The sequence below is a fragment of the Somniosus microcephalus genome, chromosome 13 (genome assembly GCF_052327205.1).
Source record: "Somniosus microcephalus isolate GS21.2 chromosome 13, FLI_Smic_1.0, whole genome shotgun sequence".
Taxonomy (NCBI): Eukaryota; Metazoa; Chordata; class Chondrichthyes; order Squaliformes; family Somniosidae; genus Somniosus; species Somniosus microcephalus.
The window spans coordinates 72517562-72543904 of NC_140999.1; the positions used below are offsets into that span (position 1 = coordinate 72517562).

The 26343-nt window shown below is 48.5% G+C and overlaps 1 protein-coding gene across 5 annotated transcripts in view; it reads right to left on the reverse strand.

The window, feature by feature from the left end:
• The window catches only part of LOC147108418 (uncharacterized), a 150166-nt gene that overhangs the window by 46818 nt on the left and 77005 nt on the right, over nucleotides 1–26343 (reverse strand). For all 5 annotated transcript variants that reach the window (XM_086005036.1, XM_086005032.1, XM_086005033.1 and 2 more), the window contains exon 10: nucleotides 15066–15403. In XM_086005036.1, the coding sequence (XP_085861162.1) occupies nucleotides 15066–15403 (338 nt within the window). The remainder of the gene's footprint in view (nucleotides 1–15065; nucleotides 15404–26343) is intronic.

Here is a 26343-nt window from a genome sequence, read left to right on the forward strand (position 1 = left end):
ATGGCCCAGCCGAGTCCAGCGCCCCGGTCAGCTCGAGGTCCGCAGCCGTTGTTCGGCCACAGGCCACAAAGCACCCGAGCCCAGCGCCAGCGATGGCTCCACGGAGCTCCGTGCCGCCCCACGCACTGACATGGCCCCGCCCTCCCGACCTGGCTTGTAGAGCGCCGATTGCGGTTGAGAGAGACGGCCGGCGGGCCCGGTTGCCGGGGTAACCCTTCCCGCTCTCCGAGCCCCGCCCGAGATCAGCACTCCCGAGAGCCCCGCCCCCCCCCGCCCGAGCCGAGCGGGGAACAGAGAGAGACACCGCGTCTCAGTTGCTCCTGCTGCGCGCGCACCCTTTACTAAGGTAGCGGCACTCGGCTGAGGCCCACCCCTCCAGCCTTCACAAAGATGGCGGCGATCGGGGGCCGCTTGTTGACTGGGGCCGGGAGGTGCCTAGCTGGGGCGTGGGTGCGGAGGAGAGGCCGAGGCTTCGAGGCCTACCTGGAAAAACGGGGAAAGGTAGGAAAATTAATGAGATTAGATAAAAGATTTAGAAAGTAATTAACTTTTTTAAAAAACAATATGTTTTAAAAGCAACGTTTTTTTGAAAGACGCAGAAAGCGGGAAAAAGAAAGGAAAAGTTTCGAACCAAGATGGCGGCGGCTCACCTCGGTTCAGAACGATAAGGCCCGCCCACACACACACCGATTGGTCGACCGTCAGGTCACCGAAGCGTAGGATTGGTCAATCGTCCCGTCACTCGACCGTAGGAGGGCCCGGCCGCACGCGCCAGGAAGCCGCCGTATGATTGGTCGACCTTGACGTCACTCGATGCTAATGAGCGGATAATGAGCGGAATGTTGAACGTTTTTTGGATACCGCGGGCGCAATTTTTGTCCAGCTGAAACGTAAATACGCTTAGGACGGTTCTGGAATCGTCAGCTTTCTTTCGACGTAACACACGTGTAGGTACGCTCTATAACTTTCGAGTTAATTCAATACAGACAGACAGACGGCATGACAGACAGACAGAAGAACCGCTTTATATATATATAAAATAAATAAATAAGAAGATAGATAGATAGAATAGATAGATAGATGCACCATTCGGTATGTAACCATTTTTATCAATTCACCTAAAATAACTACCATGAAAGAAAGACTTGCATTTCTACTGCACCTTTCATGACCTCAGAATGGCCCAAAGCAAATTTACAGCCAATTAAGTACTTTTGAAGTGTAGTCATTGTCGTAATGTAGGAAGCGCGACTGCTAATTTGGGCACAGCAAGGTCATAGAGTCATAACAGCACAGGAGGCCGCCATTTGGCCCATCGAGTCCACACCGTCTCTCTGTAGAGCAATCCAGTCAGTCCCACTCCCTCGCTCTATCCCCGTAGCCCTGCAAGTTTATTTCCCTCAAATGCCTATCCAGTCTCCCCTTGAAAACATTGAGTGTGTCCGCTTCCACCAGCAGCGAGTTCCAGGTCCTCAACACTCGCTGCGTAAAAAAGCTTTTCCTCACATCCCCCCTGTATCTCTTGCCCAAAACCTTAAATCTGTGTCCCCTAGTCCTTGTACCATCAACTAGTGCGAACAGCCTTTCCCCGTCTAGTCTATCCAAACCCGTCATAATCTTGTACACCTCTATCAAATCACCCCTCATCCTCCTTTGCTCTAATGAAAACAAATCCAGCTTCTCCAACTTGTCCTTGTAGATAAGATCCCCCATCTCTGGAACCATTCTGGTAAATCACCTCTGCACCCTCTCAAGTGCCTTCACATCCTTCCTAAAGTGTGGTGACCAGAACTGGACGCAATGCTCCAGTTGTGGCCTAACCAGCGCTTTATAAAGGTTCAGCATGACTTCTCTACTTTTGTACTCAATACCTCTATTTATGAAGCCCAAGATCCCATATGCTTCGCTAACCACTCTCTCAATATGTCCTGCCACCTTCAGGGACCTATACACATTAACTCCCAGGTCCCTCTGTCCCTGCACACTCTTTAAAACTGTGCCATAAAATGTATATTGCCTCTCCCTGCTCCTTCTGCCAAAATGCATCACCGCACACATCTCTCTATTAAATTCCATCTGCCAGTTGTCTGCCCATTCTGCCAGCCTTTCTATGTCTTGTTGCAGTCGATTGGTATCATTACTGTTTGCCACACCCCCAAGTTTGGTGTCATCGGCAAATTCAGAAATTCTACTCTGTATTCCAATATCCAGGTTATTTATATATATCAAAAAAAGCAGTGGCCCCAGCTCTGACCCTTGAGGAACACCACTGTCTACCATCCTTCAGTCTGAAAAACAGCCATTTACCACAACTCACTGTTTTCAGTCCTTAAGCCAATTCCTTATCAAGCTGCCACTGACCCACCTATTCCACGAGCCTCAATTTTGTTAACCAGCCTTCTATGTGGTACTTTGACAAACGCCTTCCTAAAATCCATGTAGACAACATCCATTGCATTCCCTTCATCAATCCTCTCTGTTACTTCATCAAAAAATTCAACTAGATTGGGACCAGCGGGAGCAGTGAGTCGGAGCCCGGTATAAAAACCGGAGAGAGGCGAGGCCCGAGACCAGTCGGGACCAGCGGGAGCAGTGAGTCGGAGCCCGGTATAAAAACCGGCGACCAGCGAGGCCCGAGACCAGTCGGGACCAGCGGGAGCAGTGAGTCGGAGCCCGGTATAAAAACCGGAGAGAGGCGAGGCCCGAGACCAGTCGGGACCAGCGGGAGCAGTGAGTCGGAGCCCGGTATAAAAACCGGCGACCAGCGAGGCCCGAGACCAGTCGGGACCAGCGGGAGCAGTGAGTCGGAGCCCGGTATAAAAACCGGCGACCAGCGAGGCCCGAGACCAGTCGGGACCAGCGGGAGCAGTGAGTCGGAGCCCGGTATAAAAACCGGCGACCAGCGAGGCCCGAGACCAGTCGGGACCAGCGGGAGCAGTGAGTCGGAGCCCGGTATAAAAACCGGCGGATTCAGCGAGGCCCGAGACCAGTCGGGACCAGCGGGAGCAGTGAGTCGGAGCCCGGTATAAAAACCGGAGAGCGGCGAGGCCCGAGACCAGTCGGGACCAGCGGAGCAGTGAGTCGGAGCCCGGTATAAAAACCGGAGAGCGGCGAGGCCCGAGACCAGTCGGGACCAGCGGGAGCAGTGAGTCGGAGCCCGGTATAAAAACCGGAGAGCGGCGAGGCCCGAGACCAGTCGGGACCAGTGAGTCGGAGCCCGGTATAAAAACCGGAGAGCGGCGAGGCCCGAGACCAGTCGGGACCAGCGAGTCGGAGCCCGGTATAAAAACCGGAGTGCGGCGAGGCCCGACCAACTCAGCAGCGGGGAGAGAGGTAAAAGGTAATCAGAGTGTGACGTCACCAGGGAGCAGGTAAGTGATTGGTTGGTGAGTATTTCTCTTTTTTAAACTTTAACTCTGTAGTTTATAGTTACCAGGGTCTTTCTGGTGTAGCAGGGACTGTTGGTAGACTATACAAGCGCCTTAGAGATATTTTTAATTGGTGATAGTAAATTAATTTAAATTAAGTAAAGGGAAGGTCATGCCAGGTGAGCCCAGCCCCGTGATATGCTCCTCTTGCTCTATGTGGGAATTCAGGGACCCCGGTGCCCCTGATGACCACGTGTGCCAGAGATGCATCCATCTGCAGCTACTAGCAGACCGCACTGAGGCGCTGGCGCTGCGGGTGGATGGGTTGTTGAGCATTCACGATGCTGAGAGGTTCGTGGATAGCACGTTTAGTGAGTTGGTCACACCGCAGGGAAGGGCTGCACAGGAAGACAGGAAATGGGTGACCACCAGGCGGAGCAATAGAAGCAGGCAGGTAGTGCAGGAGACCCCTGTGACCATTCCCCTCTCAAACAAGTATACCGCTTTGGATACTGTTGAGGGGGATGACTCACCAGGTGAAGGCAGCAGCAGCCAACTTCCTGGCACTGGGGGTGCTCCTGCTGCCCAGGAAGGGGGGAAAAAGAGTGGGAGAGCAATAGTGGTAGGGGGTTCTATAGTAAGGGGAACAGATAGGCATTTCTGTGGCCGTAGACGTGAATCCAGGATGGTTTGTTGCCTCCCTGGTGCCAGGGTCAAGGATATCACTGAGCGGCTGCAGGGCATTCTGGAGGGGGAGGGTGAACAGCCAGAGGTCGTGGTCCACATTGGTACCAACGACATAGGTAAAAAGAGGGATGAGGTCCTGCAGCAAGAATTTAGGGAGCTAGGTGAAGGATTAAAGAGCAGGACCTCAAAAGTTGTAATCTCTGGATTACTCCCGGTGCCACGTACTAGTGGGTATAGGAATAGGAAGATAGAACAGATGAATGCGTGGCTAAAGGGATGGTGCAGGGGGGAGGGCTTTAGTTTCCTGGATCACTGGGTCTGCTTCTGGGAAAGGTGGGACTTGTACAAGTCGGACGGTTTACACCTGAACCAGAGGGGAACCAATATCCTTGCGGGGAGGTTTGCTAGCACTGCTGGGGGGGGTTTAAACTAACTTGGCAGGGGGATGGGGTACAGAGTGGAGCTATAGTAGGGGGTGATTTACAGCCAAATACAGAGGAAAAAACAAGTCAGCTGGGAAGGCAGAGCAAATATGTGAAGGCAAAAGGGAATATGGCAGGGCTGGAAGGCATATATTTTAATGCAAGGAGTCTTGCAAATAAGGTGGATGAACTGAAGTTGTTGTTGAGCACATGGGAGTACGATATTGTTGCTATCACGGAGACATGGTTGAGGGAGGGTCAGGACTGGCAGCTCAATATTCCGGGGTATAGAATCTTCAGGCGAGACAGAGGGGGGTGTAAAAGGGGAGGGGGTGTTGCAATATTAATTAAGGAGTCAATTACTGCTGTAAGGAGGGATGATATATTAGCGGGTTCCTCTAATGAGGCCTTATGGGTAGAACTTAAAAACAAAAAGGGGGCAAGCACTTTGCTGGGAGTGTACTATAGGCCCCCAAACAGTCAGGGGGAGATAGAGGAACAGATATGTAGGCAAATCTCAGAGAAGCGTGAAAATAATAGGGTAATAATAGTGGGGGATTTCAACTTCCCCAATATAAATTGGGATAGTCAGAGTGTGAAAGGCTTAGAGGGTGCAGAATTCTTAAAGTGCATCCAGGAGAGCTTTTTGAGCCAACATGTAGAAAGTCCTACAAGAGAGGGGGCGGTACTGGACCTAATTCTGGGGAATGTAGCCGGGCAAGTGGTGGAAGTATCAGTAGGAGAGCATTTTGGCGACAGTGACCATAATTCGGTGAGATTTAAGGTGGTCATGGAAAAAGACAAAGACGGCCCGGAAATAAGGGTTCTAAATTGGGGGAAGGCCGATTTTAATATGATAAGGCAGGATCTGGCCAAAGTGGACTGGGAGCAGCTACTTATAGGAAAATCCACATCAAAACAGTGGGAGACTTTCAGAAGGGAAATAGAGAGAGTACAACGCCAACATGTTCCTGTAAAGGTCAAGGGTGGGACCAACAAGCAAAGGGAACCTTGGATGACAAGGGATATACAAAAATGCATTAGAAATAAAAGGGGGGCTTTTGGCAGTTACAAAAGACTAAAGACGGAAGAAGCCCTAGAGGAGTATAAAAAGTGCAGGGGCATACTTAAAAAAGAAATTAGGAGGGCGAGGAGGGGCCATGAAATAACACTGGCGAGCAAAATAAAGGAAAATCCTAAGATGTTTTATAAGTATATTAAGGGCAAGAGGATAACCAGGGAAAGGGTAGGGCCCATTAGGGACCAAAGTGGCAATCTGTGTGTAGAGCCAGATGATGTAGGCGGGGTTTTAAATGAATTTTTTGCATCTGTGTTCACTATGGAGAAAGACGATGCGGACATAGAAATCGGGCAAGGGGACTGTGACATACTTGAACATATTAGCATCGAGAGGGAGGAGGTGCTAGCGGTTTTAGCAGGCCAAAAAGTGGATAAATCCCCAGGCCCGGACGAGATGTATCCCAGGCTGCTGTGGGAGGCAAAGGAGGAGATTGCAGGGGCTCTGACACAAATTTTCAGAACCTCTCTGGCCACAGGGGATGTACCAGAGGACTGGAGAACAGCTAATGTAGTACCATTATACAAGAAGGGTAGCAGGGATAAACCAGGGAATTACAGGCCAGTGAGCCTAACATCTGTGGTAGGGAAATTATTGGAAAAAATTCTGAGGGACAAAATTAGTCTCCACTTGGAGAGGCAAGGATTAATCGGGGATAGTCAGCATGGCTTTGTCAAGGGTAAATCATGTCTGACAAATCTGATTGAATTTTTCGAGGGGGTGACTAGGGGGGTGGATGAGGGAAATGCTGTGGATGTGGTTTACATGGACTTCAGTAAAGCTTTTGACAAAGTCCCGCATAGGAGACTGGTCAAGAAGGTAAGAGCCCATGGGATCCAGGGTGCCTTGGCGCGTTGGATCCTAAACTGGCTGAGTGGCAGGAGGCAGAGGGTGATGGTCGAAGGTTGCTTTTGTGACTGGAAGCCTGTGTCCAGTGGGGTACCTCAGGGATCGGTGCTGGGTCCCTTGTTGTTTGTGATCTACATAAATGATTTGGATGAGAATGTAAAAGGTATGATCAGTAAGTTCGCAGATGACACGAAAATTGGTGGGGTGGTAAATTGCGAGGAGGAAAGCCTCAGGCTACAGGACGATATAAACGGGTTGGTCAGATGGGCGGAAAAGTGGCAAATGGAATTTAACCCTGAAAAGTGCGAGGTGATGCATTTTGGACGGACAAATAAGGCAAGGGAATACACAATGAGTGGTAGGACCCTAGGAAGTACAGAGGGTCCTTGGTGTACATGTACATAGATCCCTGAAGGCAGCGGAACAGGTAGATAAGGTGGTTAAAAAGGCATATGGGATACTTGCCTTCATTAGCCGAGGCATAGAATATAAGAGCAGGGAGGTTATGATGGAGCTGTACAAAACGCTGGTGAGGCCACAGCTGGAGTACTGTGTGCAGTTCTGGTCACCTCACTATAGGAAGGATGTGATTGCTTTGGAGAGGGTGCAGAGAAGATTCACCAGGATGTTACCTGGGATGGAGCGCCTCAGCTATGAAGAAAGACTAAACAGGCTGGGGTTGTTTTCCTTGGAGCAAAGAAGGCTGAGGGGGGACCTGATTGAGGTGTACAAAATGATGAGGGGCATAGATAGGGTAGACAAAGAGGAACTTTTCCCCTTAGTAGGGGGGTCAATAACAAGGGGGCATAGATTCAGGGTAAGGGGCAGGAGATTTAGAGGGGATTTGAGGAGGAACTTTTTCACCCAGAGGGTGGTTGGAATGTGGAACTCAATGCCTAAAAGGGTGGTAGAGGCAGGAACCCTCACAACATTCAAGAAGCATTTGGATGAGCACTTGAAATGCCATTGCATACAAGGCTATGGACCAAATGCTGGAAAATGGGATTAGACTGGACAGGGATGGATGGGCGGCGCAGACACGATGGGCCGAAGGGCCTCTTTCTGTGCTGTAAAACTCTATGACTATGACTCTATGAGATTAGTCAAACACAAATCCGTGTTGGCTCTCCTTAATTAGCTTAAACCTCTCCAAGTGCCCGTTAATTTTTTCTTTGATTATTGTTTCTAAATCCATTGGCAGGATAAGCGCACCAACATCAGTGTTCTCACTCAGGCCAACATCCCCAGCATCGAAGCTTTGACCACGCTCGGTCGTCTCCGATGGACGGGTCACATTGTCCGCATGCCCGATACGAGACTCCCGAAACAAGCGCTCTACTCAGAGCTCCGGCACGGCAAGAGAGCCCCAGGTGTGCAGAGGAAACGCTTCAAGGACACCCTCAAAGCCTCCTTGAAAAAGTGCAACATTCCCACCGACACCTGGGAATCCCTGGCCCAAGACCGCACAAAGTGGAGGAGAAGCATCCAGGAAGGCGCCGAACACCTCGAGTCTCTTCGCTGGGAGCAAGCGGAAGCCAAGCGCAGGCAGCGCAAGGAGTGCACGTCAACCCAAGCACCCCACCCACCCGCCCCTTCAACCACTGTCTGCCCCACTTGTGACAGAGACTGTAGGTCCCGCATTGGACTCATCAGTCACCTGAGAACTCATTTTTAATGTGAAAGCAAATCATCCTCGGTTCCGAGGGACTGCGTGCCTATTGTTTCTAAAACTTTACCATCCACTGATGTTAAACTGACCGGCTTGTAGTTACTAGGATTGTCCTTGCACCCTTTCTTGAACAATTGTGTTACATTTGCCACTTTCCAATCCTCAAGCACCTCCCCCGCATCTAGGGAAGATTGGAAAATTATGGTAGCCCTTCCGCTATCTCCTCCCCCAATTCCCTTAGCAACCTGGGATGCAAGCCATCTGGACCAGGCGACTTATTCACTCTAAGCATACCCAGCCTTTCTAGTACATCCTTCTATCAATTTTCACCCCTTCCATTGCTTCTACCTTTTCCACTTCTACTGATATTTTGTCAGCATCCACCTCCTTAGTGAACACCGATACAAAGTACTCATTGAGTATTTTAGCCTTGCTCTGCGCCTCTAAGCATATATCATCTTCTTTGTCCCCAATAGGCCCCACCCCGCCTCTTACTACCCGCTTACTGTTTACATGCCAGTAGATGATTTTTGGGTTCCCTTTTATGTTAACCACCATTCTACTCTCATATTCTCTCTTTGCCAATCTTATTTTCATCTTCACTTCCCCTCTCAACTTATTGTACAGGAAACTTTCGATTTACCGGCACCTAAATAACCGGAAATCTCGGTTAACCGGCAAAGTTCAGGAGTAGGTTTTACTTCATATTGACTTGCGTTCCTCCATCTGTTGCTGTGCAAGGGTGTGGCTGCAGCTGTTGCTAAGCTACAGAGACGCTTGCAACTTGTAGCCATTGTTCTGAACTTGTTGCTAAAAACAGGGTTTGTTGCTTTATACGGAGCTGTCAGCTCTCCGTATCTTTTACTATAGCGTTCGGTTATCCGGAATTTTTGATGAACCGGCACCACGTTGGTCCCGTCCGTGCCGGATTAAAAAAAGGTTTCCTATATTTGGTCTGCTTCTCCCTTGAAGAATTCACCTGACATTCATCATACACCCTCTTTTTTTGTTTCATCATCTTCTCTATCTCCCTCGTCATCCAAGGAGCCCTTGCTTTGGTTCCCTTACCCTTCCCTCTTGTTGGAAAGGTCCCACAAACGGTAATGTGATAATGACCAGATCATCTGTTTATATTGGGGGACCTCCGTTCAGTCCGCAAGTGTGACCCTGAGCTTCCGGTCACCTGTCATTCTAATTCTCCAATCCACTCCCACTCCTGACTTCGGCCTCCTACATTGTTCCAATGAAGCTCAATGTAAGCTTGAGGAACAGCACCTCATCTTTCAACTAGGCTCTTTACAGCCTTCTGGACTCAACATTGAGTTCAACAATTTCAGATCATAACCACTACTCCCATTTTTTAGACAGCAGGTATTGCTAATGATTCTGCTGTTGCCATTTACACCTCCTTGCACCATCATCCCTTTTGTCAATTAATCTCTCCTGCCCTCCACCCTATCACAGACCTTCCCTTTTGTTCTTTCCTCCCCTCCCCCCTTTCCCTGCCTCTGTACTTTCTTAAAACCTGTTACATCTCTAACTTTTTCCAGTTCTGATGAAAGGTCATCGACCTGAAACACTAATTTTGTTTCTCTCTCCACAGATGCTGCCTGACCTGCTGAGTATTTCCAGCATTTTCTGTTTTTATTTAATCTGTTTATAGTTATGCTGATTGAGAAAGTGGATGTTTAAACGAGTGGATGGGCTGCCAATCAACCAGACTACTTTGTCCTGTATGGTGTCGAGCTTCTTGAGTGTTGTTGCAGCTGCACCCATCCAGGCAAATGGAGAGTATTCCATCACACTCCTGATTTGTGCCTTGTAGATGGTGGAGAGGCTTTGGGGAGTCAGGAGGTGAGCCTAAGAATACCCAGCCTTTGACCTGCTCTAGTAGCCACGGCATTTATGTCGCTGGTGCAGTTGAGTTTCTAGTCACTAGTGACCCCGAGGATGTTTCTAGTCACTAGTGACCCCGAGGATGTTTCTAGTCACTAGTGACCCCGAGGATGTTGATGGTGGGGGGATTTGACAATAGTGCTATTGAATGTCATGGGGAGGTGGCTAAGCTCTCTCTTGTTGGAGAGGACCATTGCCTGGCACTGGTGTGGTATAAATGTGACTTGCCACTTATCAAACCACGCCTGGATGTTTTCCAGGTTTTGCTGCATGCAGACATGGACTGCTTCATGATCTGAGGAATTGCAAATGGAACTGAACACTGCAATCATCAGCAACCAGTACCACTTCTGACCTTATGGTGGAAGGTAGGTAATTGATGAAGCAGCTGAAGATGGTTGGGCCTAGGACACTGTCCTGAGGAACTCCTGCAGCGATGTCCTGGGGTTGAGATGACTGACCTTCAACCACCACAACCATCTTCCTTTGTGCTAGATATGACTCCATCCACTGCAGAATTTTTCCCCAGATCAGCATTGACTTCAATTTCAAGGGCAATGACTCTCACCTCATCTCTGGAAATCGGCTCTTTTGTCCACGTTTGGACCAAGGCTGTAATGAGGTCTGGAGCCGAGTGATCCTGGTGGAACCCAAACTGAGCATCGGTGAGCAGGTTATTGGTGAGAAAGTGCTGCTTGACAGCACTGTTGACAACACTATCCATCACTTTGCTGATGATTGAGAGTAGACTGATAGGGCGGTAATTAGCCGAGTTGGATTTGTCCAGCTTTTTGCCGACAGGTCATACCTGGGCAATTATCCACATTGTTAGGTAGATGCCAGTGTTGTAGCTGTACTGGAACGGCTTGGCTAGAGACATGGCTTGAGCACAGGTGTTCAGCAGTACAGGTCCTGTAGCCTTTTCTGTGTCCAGTGCACATCAGGCAAATACTGTGATGTTTCACCCACAGTTGAGTATCACATTAATATTCACTGTCTAGGCTCAAAAGTGAGGAATGGCCACTTTCAGGGCACCCTGGAACCATACACCATCATGAATCACTGCCTTAAGACAAGAGAAGGAAATGGGAAGGAGGGTGGAAAGGGGAAAGCGAGGAGGGGGAGGGGGAAAGCGAGGAGGGGGAAGGGGAAAGCGAGGAGGGGGAAGGGGAAAGCGAGGAGGGGGAAGGGGAAAGCGAGGAGGGGGAAGGGGAAAGCGAGGAGGGGGAAGGGGAAAGCGAGGAGGGGGAAGGGGAAAGCGAGGAGGGGGAGGGGGAAAGCGAGGAGGGGAGGGGGAAAGCGAGGAGGGGGAGGGGGAAAGCGAGGAGGGGGAGGGGGAAAGCGAGGAGGGGGAGGGGGAAAGCGAGGAGGGGGAGGGGGAAAGCGAGGAGGGGGAGGGGGAAAGCGAGGAGGGGGAGGGGGAAAGCGAGGAGGGGGAAGGGGAAAGCGAGGAGGGGGAAGGGGAAAGCGAGGAGGGGGAAGGGGAAAGCGAGGAGGGGGAAGGGGAAAGCGAGGAGGGGGAAGGGGAAGCAAGGCGGGAAATAGATTTGTCAATTTGCCTTTCATAAAACCATGTTGACTCAGCCTAATCATATGATTTTCTAAGTGCCCCGTTACAACTTTCTTAATAATAGATTCCAGCATTTTCCCAATGACTGATGTCAGGTTAACTGGCCTGTAGTTCCCCGTTTTCTCTCTCCCTCCTTTCACAATTACATTTGCTACCTTCCAATCCATTGGGACCATGCCAGAATCTATGGAATTTTGGAAGATCACAACCAATGCATACACTATCTCTGTAGCCACCTCTTCCAGAACCCTAGGATGTAGGCCATCAGGTTGGCTTTTAGTGCCTTTAATTTCTCCAGTCCTTTTTCTTTACAATTATTAATTACTTGAAGTTCCTCATTAGACCCTAGGTGTAAGCAGCAGCCGCCATGTAACAAAAAAATGGGGTCAGAGGTTATGGTCTGAAATTGTTGAACTCTACGTTGAGTCCAGAAGGCTGAAAAGTGCCCAATCAAATGATGAGGTGCTGTTCCTTGAGCTTACATTGAGCTTCATTGGAACAGTATAAGAGGCTGAGGACTGAGCGGGAGTGGAGCTGAGAATTAAAGTGACAGGTGACCGGAAGCTCGGGGTCATGCTTACGGACTGAACAGAGGTGTTCCTAAAAGCGGTCACCCAATCTGCGTTTGGTCTCCCCAATGTAGAGGAGACCGCATCATGAGCAGCGAATACAGTATACTGGATTGCAAGTACAAGTAAATCGCTGTTTCACCTGGAAAGGAGTGTTTGGGGCCCTGGACAGTGGGAAGGGAGGAGGTAAAAGGGCAGGTGTTGCATCTCCTGCGCTTGCACGGGAAGGTATCGTGGGGAGGGGAGGGGCTGTTGGGGGTGATTGAGGAGTGGACCAGGATGTCGCGGAGGGAACGGTCCCTTCGGAATACTGAAAGAGAAGGAGAGGGGAAGATGTGTTTGGTGGTGGGATCACACTGGAGGTGGCGGAAATGGCAGAGGATGATACGTTGAATGTGGAGACTGGAGGGGTGAAAGGTGAGGACAAGGGGAACCCTATCATGGTTGTGGGAGGGAGTGGAAGGGGTGAGAGCAGAAGTTTGGGAAATAGGCAGGGTCGAGGACCATGATTTGACCTTATTCACTGATGCACTATTACCGTTAAACTCTGTCCCTTCCTCTCATACTCTGCTTATCTTTACCCAAATCGCGACACTGCTCCATTGCCTTGACTTTTCTCTTTAGATTTCTAAATTTCCCCTCACCTAACCCCTTCCCCCCCTTTTTAGTTTAAAGCCCTATCTACAGCCCTAGTTATTCGATTTGTCAAGACACTGGTCCCAGCCCGATTTAAGTGGAGCCCGTCCTAACGGAACAGCTCCCCTCTTTCCCCAGTACTGGTGTCAGTGCTCCATGAATCGAAACCCCTGTCTCCCACAGCACTCAGCCACGCATTCAACTCTCTGATCTGTTTGACCCTATGCCAATTTGCGCGTCACTCAGGTAGTAATCCAGAGATTATTACCTTTGAGGTTATGCTTTTTAATTTGGACCCTAGCTCCTTAAACTCCCTCTGCAGAACCTCATTCCTAGTTCTACCTATGTCTTTGGTTCCTTCGTGGACCACATCAACCGGATCCTTCCCCCTCCCACTCCAAGTTCTTCTCTAGCTGCGAAAGATGTCCTTAACCCTGGCCCTGGGCAGGGAACACAACCATCGGAACTCCCGGTTGCGGCTGCAGAGAGCAGTATCTATCTCCCTGACTATACTGTCCCCTACCACTACCACATTCCTTTTCACTCCCCCCCCTCTTGAATGGCCTCCTGTACCATGGTGCCGTGATCAATTTGCTCATCCACGCTGCAGACTTTGCCCTCATCCACATAAGCCGCAAGAACCTCGTACCTGTTGGATAAAGGCAAAGGCCAAGGCTCCTCCAACACTGCATCTGGGGTCCCCTTACTTGCCTGACTCGCAGTCACACCCTCCTGTCCCTGACCACTAACCAGATCTGTACCACAAAGGGCTGTGACTGCCTCCTGGATCAAAATGTCCATAACTCCCCTGCTCCCTGATGACCCACAATTTCTGCACCTCGGACTCGAGCTCAACAACTCTGAGCTGAAGTTTCTCAAGGTGCAGACACTTACTGCAGATGTGGTTGTCCGGGATCGCCTTGCTCTCAACAAACTTCCACATACTGCAGTTGCTGCACAGCTCCTGCACTGCAATCCCTATCTAGCCTTGTTTTATTTATTAATTTAATTTAATTAATTAAGGTTTATGTATTTAATCAAGTAGGGAAATGAGGTTATTCACTTTGGTAGGATGAATAGAAAAACAGAATTTTTTTTAAATGTGAGAAACTTTCAAATGTTGGAGTTGAGAGAGATTTGGGTGTCCTCGTGCAAGAAACACAGAAAGCTAGCATGCAGGTACAACAAGCAATAAGGAAGGCAAAAGGCATGTTGGCCTTTATTGCAAGGGGTTGGAGTACAAGAGTAAGGAAGTCCTGCTACAATTGTACAGGATCTTGGTGAGACCACACCTGGAGTACAGTAGTACACAGTTTTGGTCTCCTTATCTAAGGAAGGATATACTTGCCTTGGAGGCGGTGCAACGAAGGTTCACTAGATTGATTCCTGGGATGAGAGAGCTGTCCTATGATGAGAGATTGTGTAGAATGGGTCTATACTCTCTGGAGTTTAGAGGAATGAGAGGTGATCTCAATGAAACATACAAGATTCTGAAGGGGATTGACAGGGTAGATGCTGAGGTTGTTTCCCCTGGCTGGAGTGCCTAGAACTAGGGGGCACAGTCTCAGGATAAGGGGTAGACCATTTAAGACTGAGATGAGGAAGAATTTCTTCACTCAGAGGGTTGTGAATCTTTGGAATTCTCTGCCCCAGAGGGCAGTGAATGCTGAGTCTTGAGTATATTCAAGGCTGAGATAGATCGATTTTTGGACTCTAGGGGAATCAAGGGATATGGAGATCGGGCGGGAAAGTGGAGTTGAGGTCGATGATCAGCCATGATCTTATTGAATGGCGGAACAGGCTCGAGGGGCCCTATGGCCTACTCCTGCTCTTACTTATGTTTCTTAGCTTATAGTTTTTAGCTTATTAACTAATTAGTTAATCTAGTTTGTTATAGGTAGAGGAGATTTAATATTTACTTGTAACACGAACCACTACAAGAATTGGAGATAAAAAGCAGCACCCCCCTTCCCCCTCGGCACCGAATTCCCACTCTCACCAAATTCCCAGTTTTTACACTGTGTTTATGGTGCACTCCGTTTATGACCACTCTGATTACTGTAGCATAAACTCTATAGACAACTCTTCCCTTTCAATTTGTTATAAATGAATTATTTCAAGACACACATCAGAACTGAAGATTTTTAAATCTCTTGGATTAGCCTGATGTGAGCGTCCCGTGCTTCAGACTGCAAGAACTGAAATGACGGCAGTATTATGTGGATAAATGTCCCCTGCTCCGCTTTAGGCCTGGATCTAGGAATTCCAATGCAACCCTTGAGTTTAGCTGCAATAATTAATCACACTAACAAAGAACCTACCCTCCTTCTTTCTTTACTTCTGTGTCTCTCTGAACTCCGACTCCGTTCTCTACTTCTTCTTCTCAATCTCTCTGAATTCCGACTCCGTTCTCTACTCCTTCTCCTCCGTCTCTCTGAACTCCGACTCCGTTCTCTACTCCTTCTCCTCCGTCTCTCTGAACTCCGACTCCGTTCTCTACTCCTTCTCCTCCGTCTCTCTGAACTCCGACTCTTTTCTCTACTCCTTCTCCTCCGTCTCTCTGAACTCCGACTCCGTTCTCTACTCCTTCTCCTCCGTCTCTCTGAACTCCGACTCTTTTCTCTACTCCTTCTCCTCCGTCTCTCTGAACTTCGGCCTCCTAGAGACATAGAAAAAACACATCCTTTAGACAACATTGAACCACTGCTGTTGTCACAACACTTGTTCGTTTTGATTCAGCAAGTGACGGACTACAAATCATGAGAATAAGCAGAATTTTGTTAGTAATGCTAAGCTCTGCAGTTAAAAAAATTCAAAGACTAGAATGAATTACAATGAAACCTATAAATTAGGGACACCTAAGGGACTTGCATCAGGTGTCCTTTATTTGCAAGTGTCATTATTTTCAAAATGATCATTGTATGTACAGTAAACCAGATGAGCCAAATATTCCAGGATTGGCTGCATCTCCTGCAGCGTTGCTTCTTTTTCTCGCCCTCACCTGGGATCGTGCCTAATGCTGGAGACCTGCCAGCAGGATGTGATTTCAGTTCATTCTATGTTTGTAGGGTTTCCTAGTTCATTGCCATCCCAGGATCCTCTTCCATTGAGGGAGGGATGTCCTGATCCTGGGATCTGCTACATTGGCAGCCTGCACAGGGCAAGGTGGCTGCTGTAGGGCCAGAGTGCCTGGGAGATCAGGGACACGGACTCACCAAAATTAACATAAGCAAAATAACAGTAATGAAGAAAATAATGGCACTAAAGAGTGACAAATCCCCAGGGTCAGACTGTTTCCATCCCAGGATTTTGAAGGAAGTAGGTGAGAATATTGCAGATGCCTTAACTATAATCTTCCAAAGTTCTCTCAACTCGGGAACCATTCCTTTAGATTGGAAAATTGCGTACGTCACTCTGCTATTTCAAGAATGGCAAGAGGGAAGCCAGGGAAGTATAGATCAGTTACCCTACCCTCGGGATATTACTAGAATCTATATTTAAGGATAGGGTGACTGAACACCTTGAAAATTTTCAGTTGATCAGAGAGAGCCAGCATGGACTTGTAAAGGGTAGGTCATGCCTGACGAACCTGATTAAATTTTTTGAAGAGGTGACTAAAGTAGTGGACAGGGGAATGTCTATGGATGTTATTTATATGGATTTTCAGAAGGCATTTGAAAAAGTCCCTCATAGACTGTTAACTAAAGTTGAAGGCTAATTATTGACCTGGTTAGGAAATTGGCTGAGCGGCAGGAGACAGAGAGTAGGGATAATGGGCAGGTACTCCCATTGGCAGTATGTGACTAATGATGTCCCGCAAGGACCTGTGTTGGGGCCTTCACCGTATTTATTAATGACTTAGATTTGCCGATGACACAAAGATAGGCGGCATTGTAAGCGATGTAGATGGAAGCATAAAATTACAAAGAGATATTGATAGATTAAGTGAATGGGTAAAACTGTGGCAAATGGATTTCAATGTAGGTAAATGAGAGGTCATCCACTTTGGACCTAAAAAGGATAGAACAGGATACTTTCTAAATGGTGAAAGGCTAAAAACAGTGGATGTCCAAAGAGACTTGGGGGTCCAGGTACATAGGTCATTAAAATGGCATGAACAGATACATAAAAATAATAATCAAAACGGCTAATTGAATGCTAGCCTTTATATCTTGAGGACTGGAATACAAGGGGGTAGAAGTAATGCTGCAGCTATACAAGCCCTGGTTAGACCACCCCTGGAGCACTGTGAGCAGCTCTGGGCACCAAACCTTAGGAAGGATATATTGGCCTTGGAGGGAGGGCAGCGTAGGTTTTCCAGAATGATACCCGGACTTCAAGGGTTACATTACAAGGAGAGATTACAAAAACTAGGGTTGTATTCCCTAGAATTTAGACGGTTAAGGGGTGATTTGATCAAGTTTTCAAGATATTAAGGGAGACAGATAGAGTAGATAGAGAGAAACTATTTCCACTGGTTGGTGACTCTAGGACTAGGGGGCATAGTCTAAAAATTAGAGCCAGGAGAGAGATTAGGAAAACTTTTACACACAAAGGTTGATAGAAGTTTGGAACTCTCTTCCGCAAATGGCAATTTATGGTAGATCAATTGTTAATTTTAAATCTGAGATTGATAGATTTTTGTTGATCAAAGGTATTAAGAGATATGGGGCAAAGGCGGGTATATGGAGTTAGGTCGCAGGTCAGCCATGATCTCATTGAATGGCGGAACAGGCTCGAGGGGCTAAATGGCCTCCTCCTGTCCCTACAGATCCAAGCCAAATTAGGGGAGGATTAATGTCCTGCAGACCCATGTCCGGGACCCCCTCCTTCCATGTGCTACAGCTGCTAATGTTTGACGGGGTGGGTAGGGAGCTGTTAGCTGTTCATCAGTACCTGGCATACTGGTGGAACAGGGTTGCAAACTCTGTTGGAGGGATTTCTGGAGGTTTAATCACGTGATACTTTGACCACATGACACCCGATCATTGACATCAGATCACATGACATCTATAAATGTATTTACAGCACAGAAACAGGACATTGGGCCCGACAGGTCCAGGCCAGTATTTATGCACCACATGAGTCTCCTCACACCCCATCAACATTTCCTTCTACTTTTTTCCTCATGTATTTATCTAGCTTCCCCTTAAATGCATCAATATTAGTCACCTCAACTACTCCCTGTGGAAGCGAGTGCCACATTCTAACCACTCTGGGTGAAGAAGTTTCTCCTGAATTCCCTATTGGATTTATTAATGACGTTCTTATATTTATGGCTCCTAGTTTTGGTCTCGCCCGCAAGTGGAAACATCTTCTCTATGTCTATCCTATTGAACCCTTTCACAATCTTAAAAACCTTGATCAGGTCACTTAGCGGTTTTCTCTTTTCTAAAGAAAAGAGCCCCAGCCTGTTCAGTCTTTCCCGATAGGTATAATCTCTCCGTTGTGGTATCAACCTAGTAAATCTTTTTTGCACCTTCTCTTAGTGCCTCTAAATCCTTTTTGTAATATGGAGACCAGAACGGTTCACAGTACTCCAAATGTGGTCTAACCAAGGTTCTATACAAGTTTAACATAACTTTCACTGCTTATCAATTCTAACCCTCTAGAAACAAACCTCAGTGCTTTGTTTGCTTTTTTTAATGGCCATATTAAGCTGCATCGCTTCTTTTAGTGATTTGTGTATCTAGATCCCCAGTTCCCTCTGGGGAAGCTACTGGTCTTCAATTGTGTATGGCAAGCGAGCTGAGTACTTTCCCTACTATTCTACTACTAATTGGAGGTTTTTTTATTCATTCATGGGATGTGGGCATCGCCGGTAAAGCCAGCATTTATTGCCCATCCCTAATTGCCCTCGAGAAGGTGGGGGTGAGCCGCCGCCTTGAACCGCTGCAGTCCGTGTGGTGAAGGTACTCCCACGGTGCTGTTAGGGAGGGAGTTCCAGGATTTTGACCCAGCTACGATGAAGGATCGGCGATATACTTCCAAGTCGGGATGGTGTGTGAATTGGAGGGGAACTTGGAGGCGGTGGTGTTCCCATGCCCTTCTAGGTAGAAGTCACGGGTTTGGGAGGTGCTGCCGAAGAAGCCTTGTAGGTAGTACACACTTCAGCCATGGTGCGCCGGTGGTGGAGGCACTGAATGTTTAAGATGGTGGATGGGGTGCCAATCAAGCGGGCTGCTTTGTCTTGGATGGTGTCGAGCTTCCTGAGTGTTGTTGGAACTGCACTCATCCAGGCAAGTGGAGAGTACTCCATCATACTCCTTACTTGTGCCTTGTAGATGGTGGAAAGGCTTTGGGGAGTCAGGAGGTGAAGATACTCGCCACAGAATACCTAGCCTCTGACCTGCTCTTGTTGCCACAGTATTTATGTGGCTGGTCCAGTTAAGTTTCTGGTCAATGGTGACCCCCCCAGGATGTTGATGGTGGGGGGATTCGGGGATGGTGATGCCGTTGAATGTCAAGGGGCGGTGGTTGGACTCTTGCTTGTTGGAGATAGTCATTGCCTGGCACTTGTGTGGCGTGAATGTTACCTGCCACTTATCAGCCCAAAACTGAATGTCATCCAGGGCTTGCTGCATACGGGCATGGACTGCTTCATTATCTGAGGAGCTGTGAACGGCACTGAACACTGTGCAGTCATCAGCGAACATCCCCATTTCTGACCTTATGATGGAGGGAAAGTCATTGATGAAGCAGCTGAAGATGGTTGGGCCTAGGACACTGCCCTGAGGAACTCCTGCAGCGATGTCCTGGGGCTGTGATGATTGACCTTCAACCACCACAACCATCTTCCTTTGTGCGAGGTATGACTCCAGCCAGTGGAGAGTTTCCCCCCCCGATTCCCATTGACTTCAGTTTTACTTGAGCTCCTTGATGCCACACTCGGTCAAATGCTGCCTTGATGTCAAGGGCAGTCACTCTCACCTCACCTCTGGAATTCAGCTCCTTTGTCCATGTTTGGACCAAGGCTGTAATGAGGTTGGGAGCAGAGTGGTCTTGGTGGAACCCAAACTGGGCATCAGTGAGCAGGTTATTGGTGAGTAAGTGCCGCTGGATAGCACCGTTGATGACACCTTCCATCACTTTGCTGACGATTGAGAGTAGACTGATGGGGCGGTAATTGGCCGGATTGGATTTGTCCTGCTTTTTGTGGACAGGAGAGATGCCAGTGTTGTAGTTGTACGGGAACAGCTTGGCTAGAGGCACGGCTAGTTCTGGAGCACAAGTCTTCAGCACAATAGCCGGGATGTTGTCGGGGCCCATAGCCTTTGCTGTATCCAGTGCGCTCAGCCGTTTCTTGTATCACGTGGAGTGAATCGAATTGGCTGAAGACTGGCTTCTGTGATGGTGGGGACCTCAGGAGGAGGCCAATATGGATCATCCACTCGGCACTTCTGACTGAAGATGTATTACCATCGCCGAATCCCCCACCATCAACATCCTGGGGGTCACCATTGACCAGAAACTTAACTGGACCCAGCCACATAAATACTGTGGTAACAAGAGCAGGTCAGAGGCTAGGTATTCTGCGGCGAGTGTCTCACCTCCTCAAAACCTTTTCACCATCTACAAGGCACAAGTAAGGAGTGTGATGGAATACTTTCCACTTGCCTGGATGGGTGCAGTGTCAACAACACTCAAGAAGCTCGACACCATCCAGGACAAAGCAGCCCGCTTGATTGGCACCTCATCCACCACCTTAAACATTCACTCCCTCCACCACCGGCGTACCGTGGCTGCAGTGTGTACCATCTACAAGATGCACTGCAGCAACTTGCCAAGGCTTCTTCAGCAACACCTCCCAAACACGCGACCTCTTGCACCTAGAAGGACAAGGGTAGCAGGCGCATGGGAACACCACCACCTCCAAGTTCCCCTCCAAGTCACACACCATCCTGACTTATGTCGCTGGATCAAAATCCTGGAACTCCCTAACAGCACTGTGGGAGTACCTTCACCACATGGACTGCAGCGGTTCAAGAAGGTGGCTCACCACCACCTTCTCAAGAGCAATTAGGGATGGGCATTAAATGTTGGCCTTGCCAGCGACGCCCACATCCCATAAACTAATAAAAAAAATCTCCTTATTGAAGCAGGGTTGGTCCCCTGGCTTGACGGTATTGGTAGAGTGAGGGATATGCCAGGTCATGCGGTTACAGATTGTGGTGGAATACAATTCTACTGCTGCTGATGGCCCACAGCGCCTCATGGATGCCCAGTTTTGCTGCTAGATCTGTTCTGAATCTATCCCATTTAGCACGGTGGTAGTGCCACACAACACAACTCGCGACCTAAAGAACAGATGGTGGGTGGAGAAAGCGCAGGAGGTCCTGACAACCACGACGTGCGTGGATTCTTTAGCGCAGTCAAGATCATCTACGGCCCAAGCACCCAAGGCCCTTCCCCACTGCGAGCCAAGAACAGAGAGGTACTGTGGAAGTACAGTTTCTCACTTAGACATAAAATGGCTTCCTGGGCATAGAATAAAAACTTTAAATGGCCAACAGCATGATTCACTAATCATGTTTCAAGGGAATGAGACAATTTAGGAATGCTACATACGTACTCCTTATCTGTGATAAGCTTAACAAGGAGCCTCATTTACCAAACAAACAGCCAAGGACATGATAAGGTAAACATCGGCCCACAGGCCCAGTTGGTACAGTGAGAGAACAGAAGGAACAGAGGGATCCCATAGTAAAGGATTAGTTAATCTTATCCCAAGGTATTTCTGTTCGTTATTCTAACGCAGCCCGGAATACGTTGTTTCAATAATTCGCAAGGTCTGTGCCTTTGTAATCAGGTATGATTCAATACTATGTCATGTGGCATAGAAAGCCTGTTTTGTTTCTGTACTGTATAAATATGTTACAAATTCTGTATTACTTTGAAGAGGTCTGATGTAGCCCTTGACTACACAACTCTTCCTTTGCAAGCAAATAAAGCCTGTCTTTAACGATACTTTGTGTTTAAAGAGTCTTACTCGGGAGTCGAGACTTCGACAGTATTACTTGGAGGTCCCACCGAGATCGCTTGCTGCCTTTCGGTAAGTCACGGACAAGGACATCGTGAATCTCTAATGACAGATCCTGACTGGCCACAGTGATGTTTTATCACATAAAAGGATTTCTCATTAGATATTGAATTGGTGTGGTCTGTTTCTTCCGACGGGAGTACTGCGATCAAGTTAAGACTCGTGTTTCAGATTTGAGTTGAATCCTGTAACTTTGCTTCTTTTATTGTTGACCACTGAAAGGAGGGGAAGACTGACAACTCAGGTCTTTGAAAACAGAAAGTGTCGGGCAAAGAAGGCAAGAGGAAAGTCGACAGGGCTGAGTCCCAGACAGAAAGTCGACAGGGCTGAGTCCCAGACAGATAAGGTACCAAGTTAAAACTGCAGTATCAAGGGTGGGTCCCTTGAGCCGGGGCTGAGTCCCGCGGCAGAAAGTATCGTTTGAGAATTGTCACTGTAATTTATTAAGATCTGTATTATCAGGTCCAGGATTATTCTCCGTTGAGATACCTTCTACGAGGGTTCAAGCCCCTCGCATTAAAGCATAAGGATTTTATATGAATATAGAGGTTAAGAATTATCGCAACCATTGTTTTCCATTTTTTGTTGACTATTGACAACATTAAGACAGAAAACTCTCACATAAAGTATAAGTTAAACGTTAAGGACTCAGCTTGTAGTGGCGTATAACGCAAACTGAGAATTGACTATTTGTTTAGTTTAGAGTATAAGATAAATGTCTGAATATTTGGTCTGTTTGCCTGTTTGGGCGGCTGCATTACTTATCATTTCTTTGACTGTTGTCACTACTTGTTATTTTTCATCACTTGTGGTCCTTTGGACAGTCAGTAATAATCGTAAGGGGGTAAGGGGTGAAACTTGCGATCTAGAAGAAGAGAGCCTAGTTTAAAAAAAAACACCAAACAAACTAAGATGGGAGCTGCACAGAGCAAGATCCCAGAAAAGGGAACTCCCGCTTCTTATGTCTTTACCTACTATGGTCAGATATCCATAAATGATTTACCTAAGTGGGCTAGATGGACCAAGAAAGACAGACACCCTTTCCCCGTGGATGGTACATTTAAACTAGATAGAATCACATGTCTAGAAAACTGCCTAGCAGGCAGAGACCCAAGGAGAAGGGGTGCAAAGTTAGTAAATTGGTCTGCCTTCTCAGATTGGAAAAGGGAAGCAGAAAAACGTAAGGAACGCAGCATATTAGCTAGTAAAATTGAGAACAAAAATAAGAAGAGATGTAATGAATAAATTGATTAAACAAGAAAAGGTTACGCTAATGCCTTTAAGACAAAACCCGAAGCCTACCGCTCCTCCCTGTGAATATCCTCCCATGCCCACGACTCATTCCAGTGATGACGAGGATCAGGGATGGTTCAGAAGACAAGCCCCACCTCCTGAATACGAAGTGCAACAACAAGGCGTAGCGGGTGGTGAATCACCCAACCCCAGTGCTGTAAGTCAGGAGAATATAATCAACACTAGATAAGATAATTGAGACAACTCAGAAAAGGGATGAAGACGTTGAGGATTATATAGAAAGAATGGAAGCAGTTATGGGACAGCATTCGGGTATGACAAAAGAAAATTACCAAATCCCTTTAATTAACGCCCTTGTAAACAGCCTCAGAACAGAACTTAAGGAACCGTTGACTTTAGTTTACCTTGACTGGAGACATAAAACCATTCCTGAATTGACACAAATCTTGAAAGGAATAAAGATCAAAAGAGTAAAGTTTCCTTGTTAATGGAGCAAGCAGCTTCTCCAGCCCCGACCGCCCAGACTACTATTTACTACCAGAGTCTTACTCGGGAGTCGAGTCTTCGACAGTACTCATCAAGGACAGGGAAGCAGTCAGTGCCCGCTGGAAGGAGCACTTCGAAGATCTCCTTAACCACAACTCTGTCTTCGACACGAGTGTCCTCAACTCCATCCTACAGCATGCTACCCGCCACCATCTCAGCACAACCCCAGCCCGGCATGAGGTTGAAAAGGCCATCCGACAACTGAAGAACAACAAGGCCTCAAGAGCAGATGGAATCCCCGCCGAGGCACTAAAGCATGGCGGAGAAGCACTACTGGCGCGAATTTATGAACTCATTTCTCTTATCTGGAAGGAGGAGAGCATGCCAGGGGATCTCAGAGACGCCGTAATTGTGACCATCTTCAAGAAAGGTGACAAGTCCGATTGCGGTAATTACAGGGGAGTTTCCCTGCTATCTGCCACAGGGAAAGTCATCGCAAGAATCCTCCTCAATCGCCTTCTCCCAGTGGCCGAAGAGCTCCTCCCAGAGTCGCAATGCGGATTCCGCCCACTAAGGGGCACAATGGACATGATCTTCACCGCACGCCAATTACAAGAGAAATGCAGGGAACAGCACCAACCACTGTACATGGCCTTCTTTGATCTCACAAAGGCCTTCGACACTGTCAACCGTGAGGGATTATGGAGTGTCCTCCTCAAATTCGGCTGCCCTCAAAAGTTTGTCACTATCCTCCGCCTGCTTCACGACGACATGCAAGCCGTGATCCTGACCAATGGTTCTGTGGGTAGCGGAGCGGGCCCAGGGGCCGTGTAGCCTGATCCTGCTCCTATTTCGTGTGTCCAATTCTGTTAGATTCAGGAGATGGTTCTGTGATAGTAGATTGGCGGTTAGGATCAGATCAGCCATGATCTTATTAAATGGCAGAGCAGGCTCGAGGGGCCGATTGGCCTACTCCTGCTCCTATTTCTTATGTTCTTATGTTCCACCACAGGCCCAATTCACGTACGAACCGGGGTCAAGCAAGGCTGTGTCATCACACCAACGCTCTTCTCAATCTTCCTTGCTGCAATGCTCCATCTCACCCTCAGTAAGCTCCCCACTGGAGTGGAGCTAATTTACAGAACAAACGGGAAACTATTCAACCTCCGTCGCCTCCAGTCCAGATCCAAGGTCGTCCCATCCTCTGTCGTTGAATTACAGTACGCAGACGATGCTTGCGTCTGCGCTCACTCGGAGGCCGAACTCCAAACCATCGTAAACACCTTCACCGAAGCGTACGAGAGCATGGGCCTTACACTAAACATCCGTAAGACAAAGGTCCTCTACCAACCTGCCCCCGCCACACAGTGCTGCCCCCCGATTATCAAAATCCACGACAAGGCCTTGGACAACGTGGACCACATTCCATACCTTGGGAGCCTACTGTCAACAAGGGCAGACGTCGACGACGAAGTCCAACACCGCCTTCAGTGTGCCAGTGCAGCCTTCGGTCGCCTGAGGAAGAGAGTGTTTGAAGACCAGGACCTCAAACCCGGCACTAAGCTCATGGTCTACAGGGCAGCAGTGATACCTGCCCTGCTGTATGCCTCAGAGACATGGATCATGTACAGTAGGCACCTCAAAGCACTGGAGAGGTATCACCAACGCTGCCTCCGCAAGGTCCTGCAAATCCATTGGCAGGATAGGCGCACCAACGTCAGTGTTCTTGCTCAGGCCAACATCCCCAGCATCGAAGCTCTGACCACGCTCAATCAGCTCCGATGGACGGGTCACATCGAGACTCCCAAAACAAGCGCTCTACTCGGAGCTCTGGCACGGCAAGAGAGCCACAGGTGGGCAGAAGAAACGCTTCAAGGACACCCTCAAAGCCTCCTTGAAAAAGTGCAACATCCCCACCGACACCTGGGAATCCCTGGCCCAAGACCGCACAAAGTGGAGGAGAAGCATCCGGGAAGGCACCGAACACCTCGAGTCTCTTCGCCGGGAGCAAGCGCAAGCAGCGCACGTCAACCCAAGCACCCTACCCACCCGCCCCTTCAACCACCGTCTACCCCACCTGTGACAGAGACTGTAGGTCCCGCATTGGACTCATCAGTCACCTGCAAGCTCATTTTTAATGTGGAAGCAAGTCATCCTCAGTTCCGAGGGACTGCCTAAGAAGAAGAAGGGTGTCCTCAGTGTGAAGACGGGACTTCGTCAACACAATGACTGTGCGGTGCTCACTGCTACCAATACAGTCGTGGACAGATGCATCTGCGACAGGTAGATTGGTGAGGACGAGGTCAAGTAGGTTTTTCCCCTCGTGTTGGTTCTCTCACCACTTGTTGCAGGCCCAGACTGGCAGCTATGTCCTTCAGGACTCAGCCAGTAGTGGTGCTACCGAGCCACTCTTGGTAATGGACAATGAAGTCCCCCACCCAGAGTACATTCTGTGCCCTTGCTACTCTCAGTGCTTCTTCCAAGTGGTGTTCAACATGGAGGAGTACTGATTCATCAGCTGAGGGAGGGCGGTAGGTGGTAATCAGCAGGAGGTTTCCTTGCCCATGCTTGACCTGAAGTCATGAGACTTCATGGGTCTGGAGTCAATGTTGAGGACTACCAGGGCCACTCCTTCCTGACTGTATACCACTGTGCCGCCACCCCTGGTGGGTCTGTCCAGCCGGTGGGGCAGGACATACCCAGGGATGGTGATGGAGGAGTTTGGGACATTGGCTGAAAGGTATGATTCTGTGAGTGTGACGACGTCAGGCTGTTGCTTGACTAGTATGTGCAACAGCTCTCCCAATTTTGGCACAAGT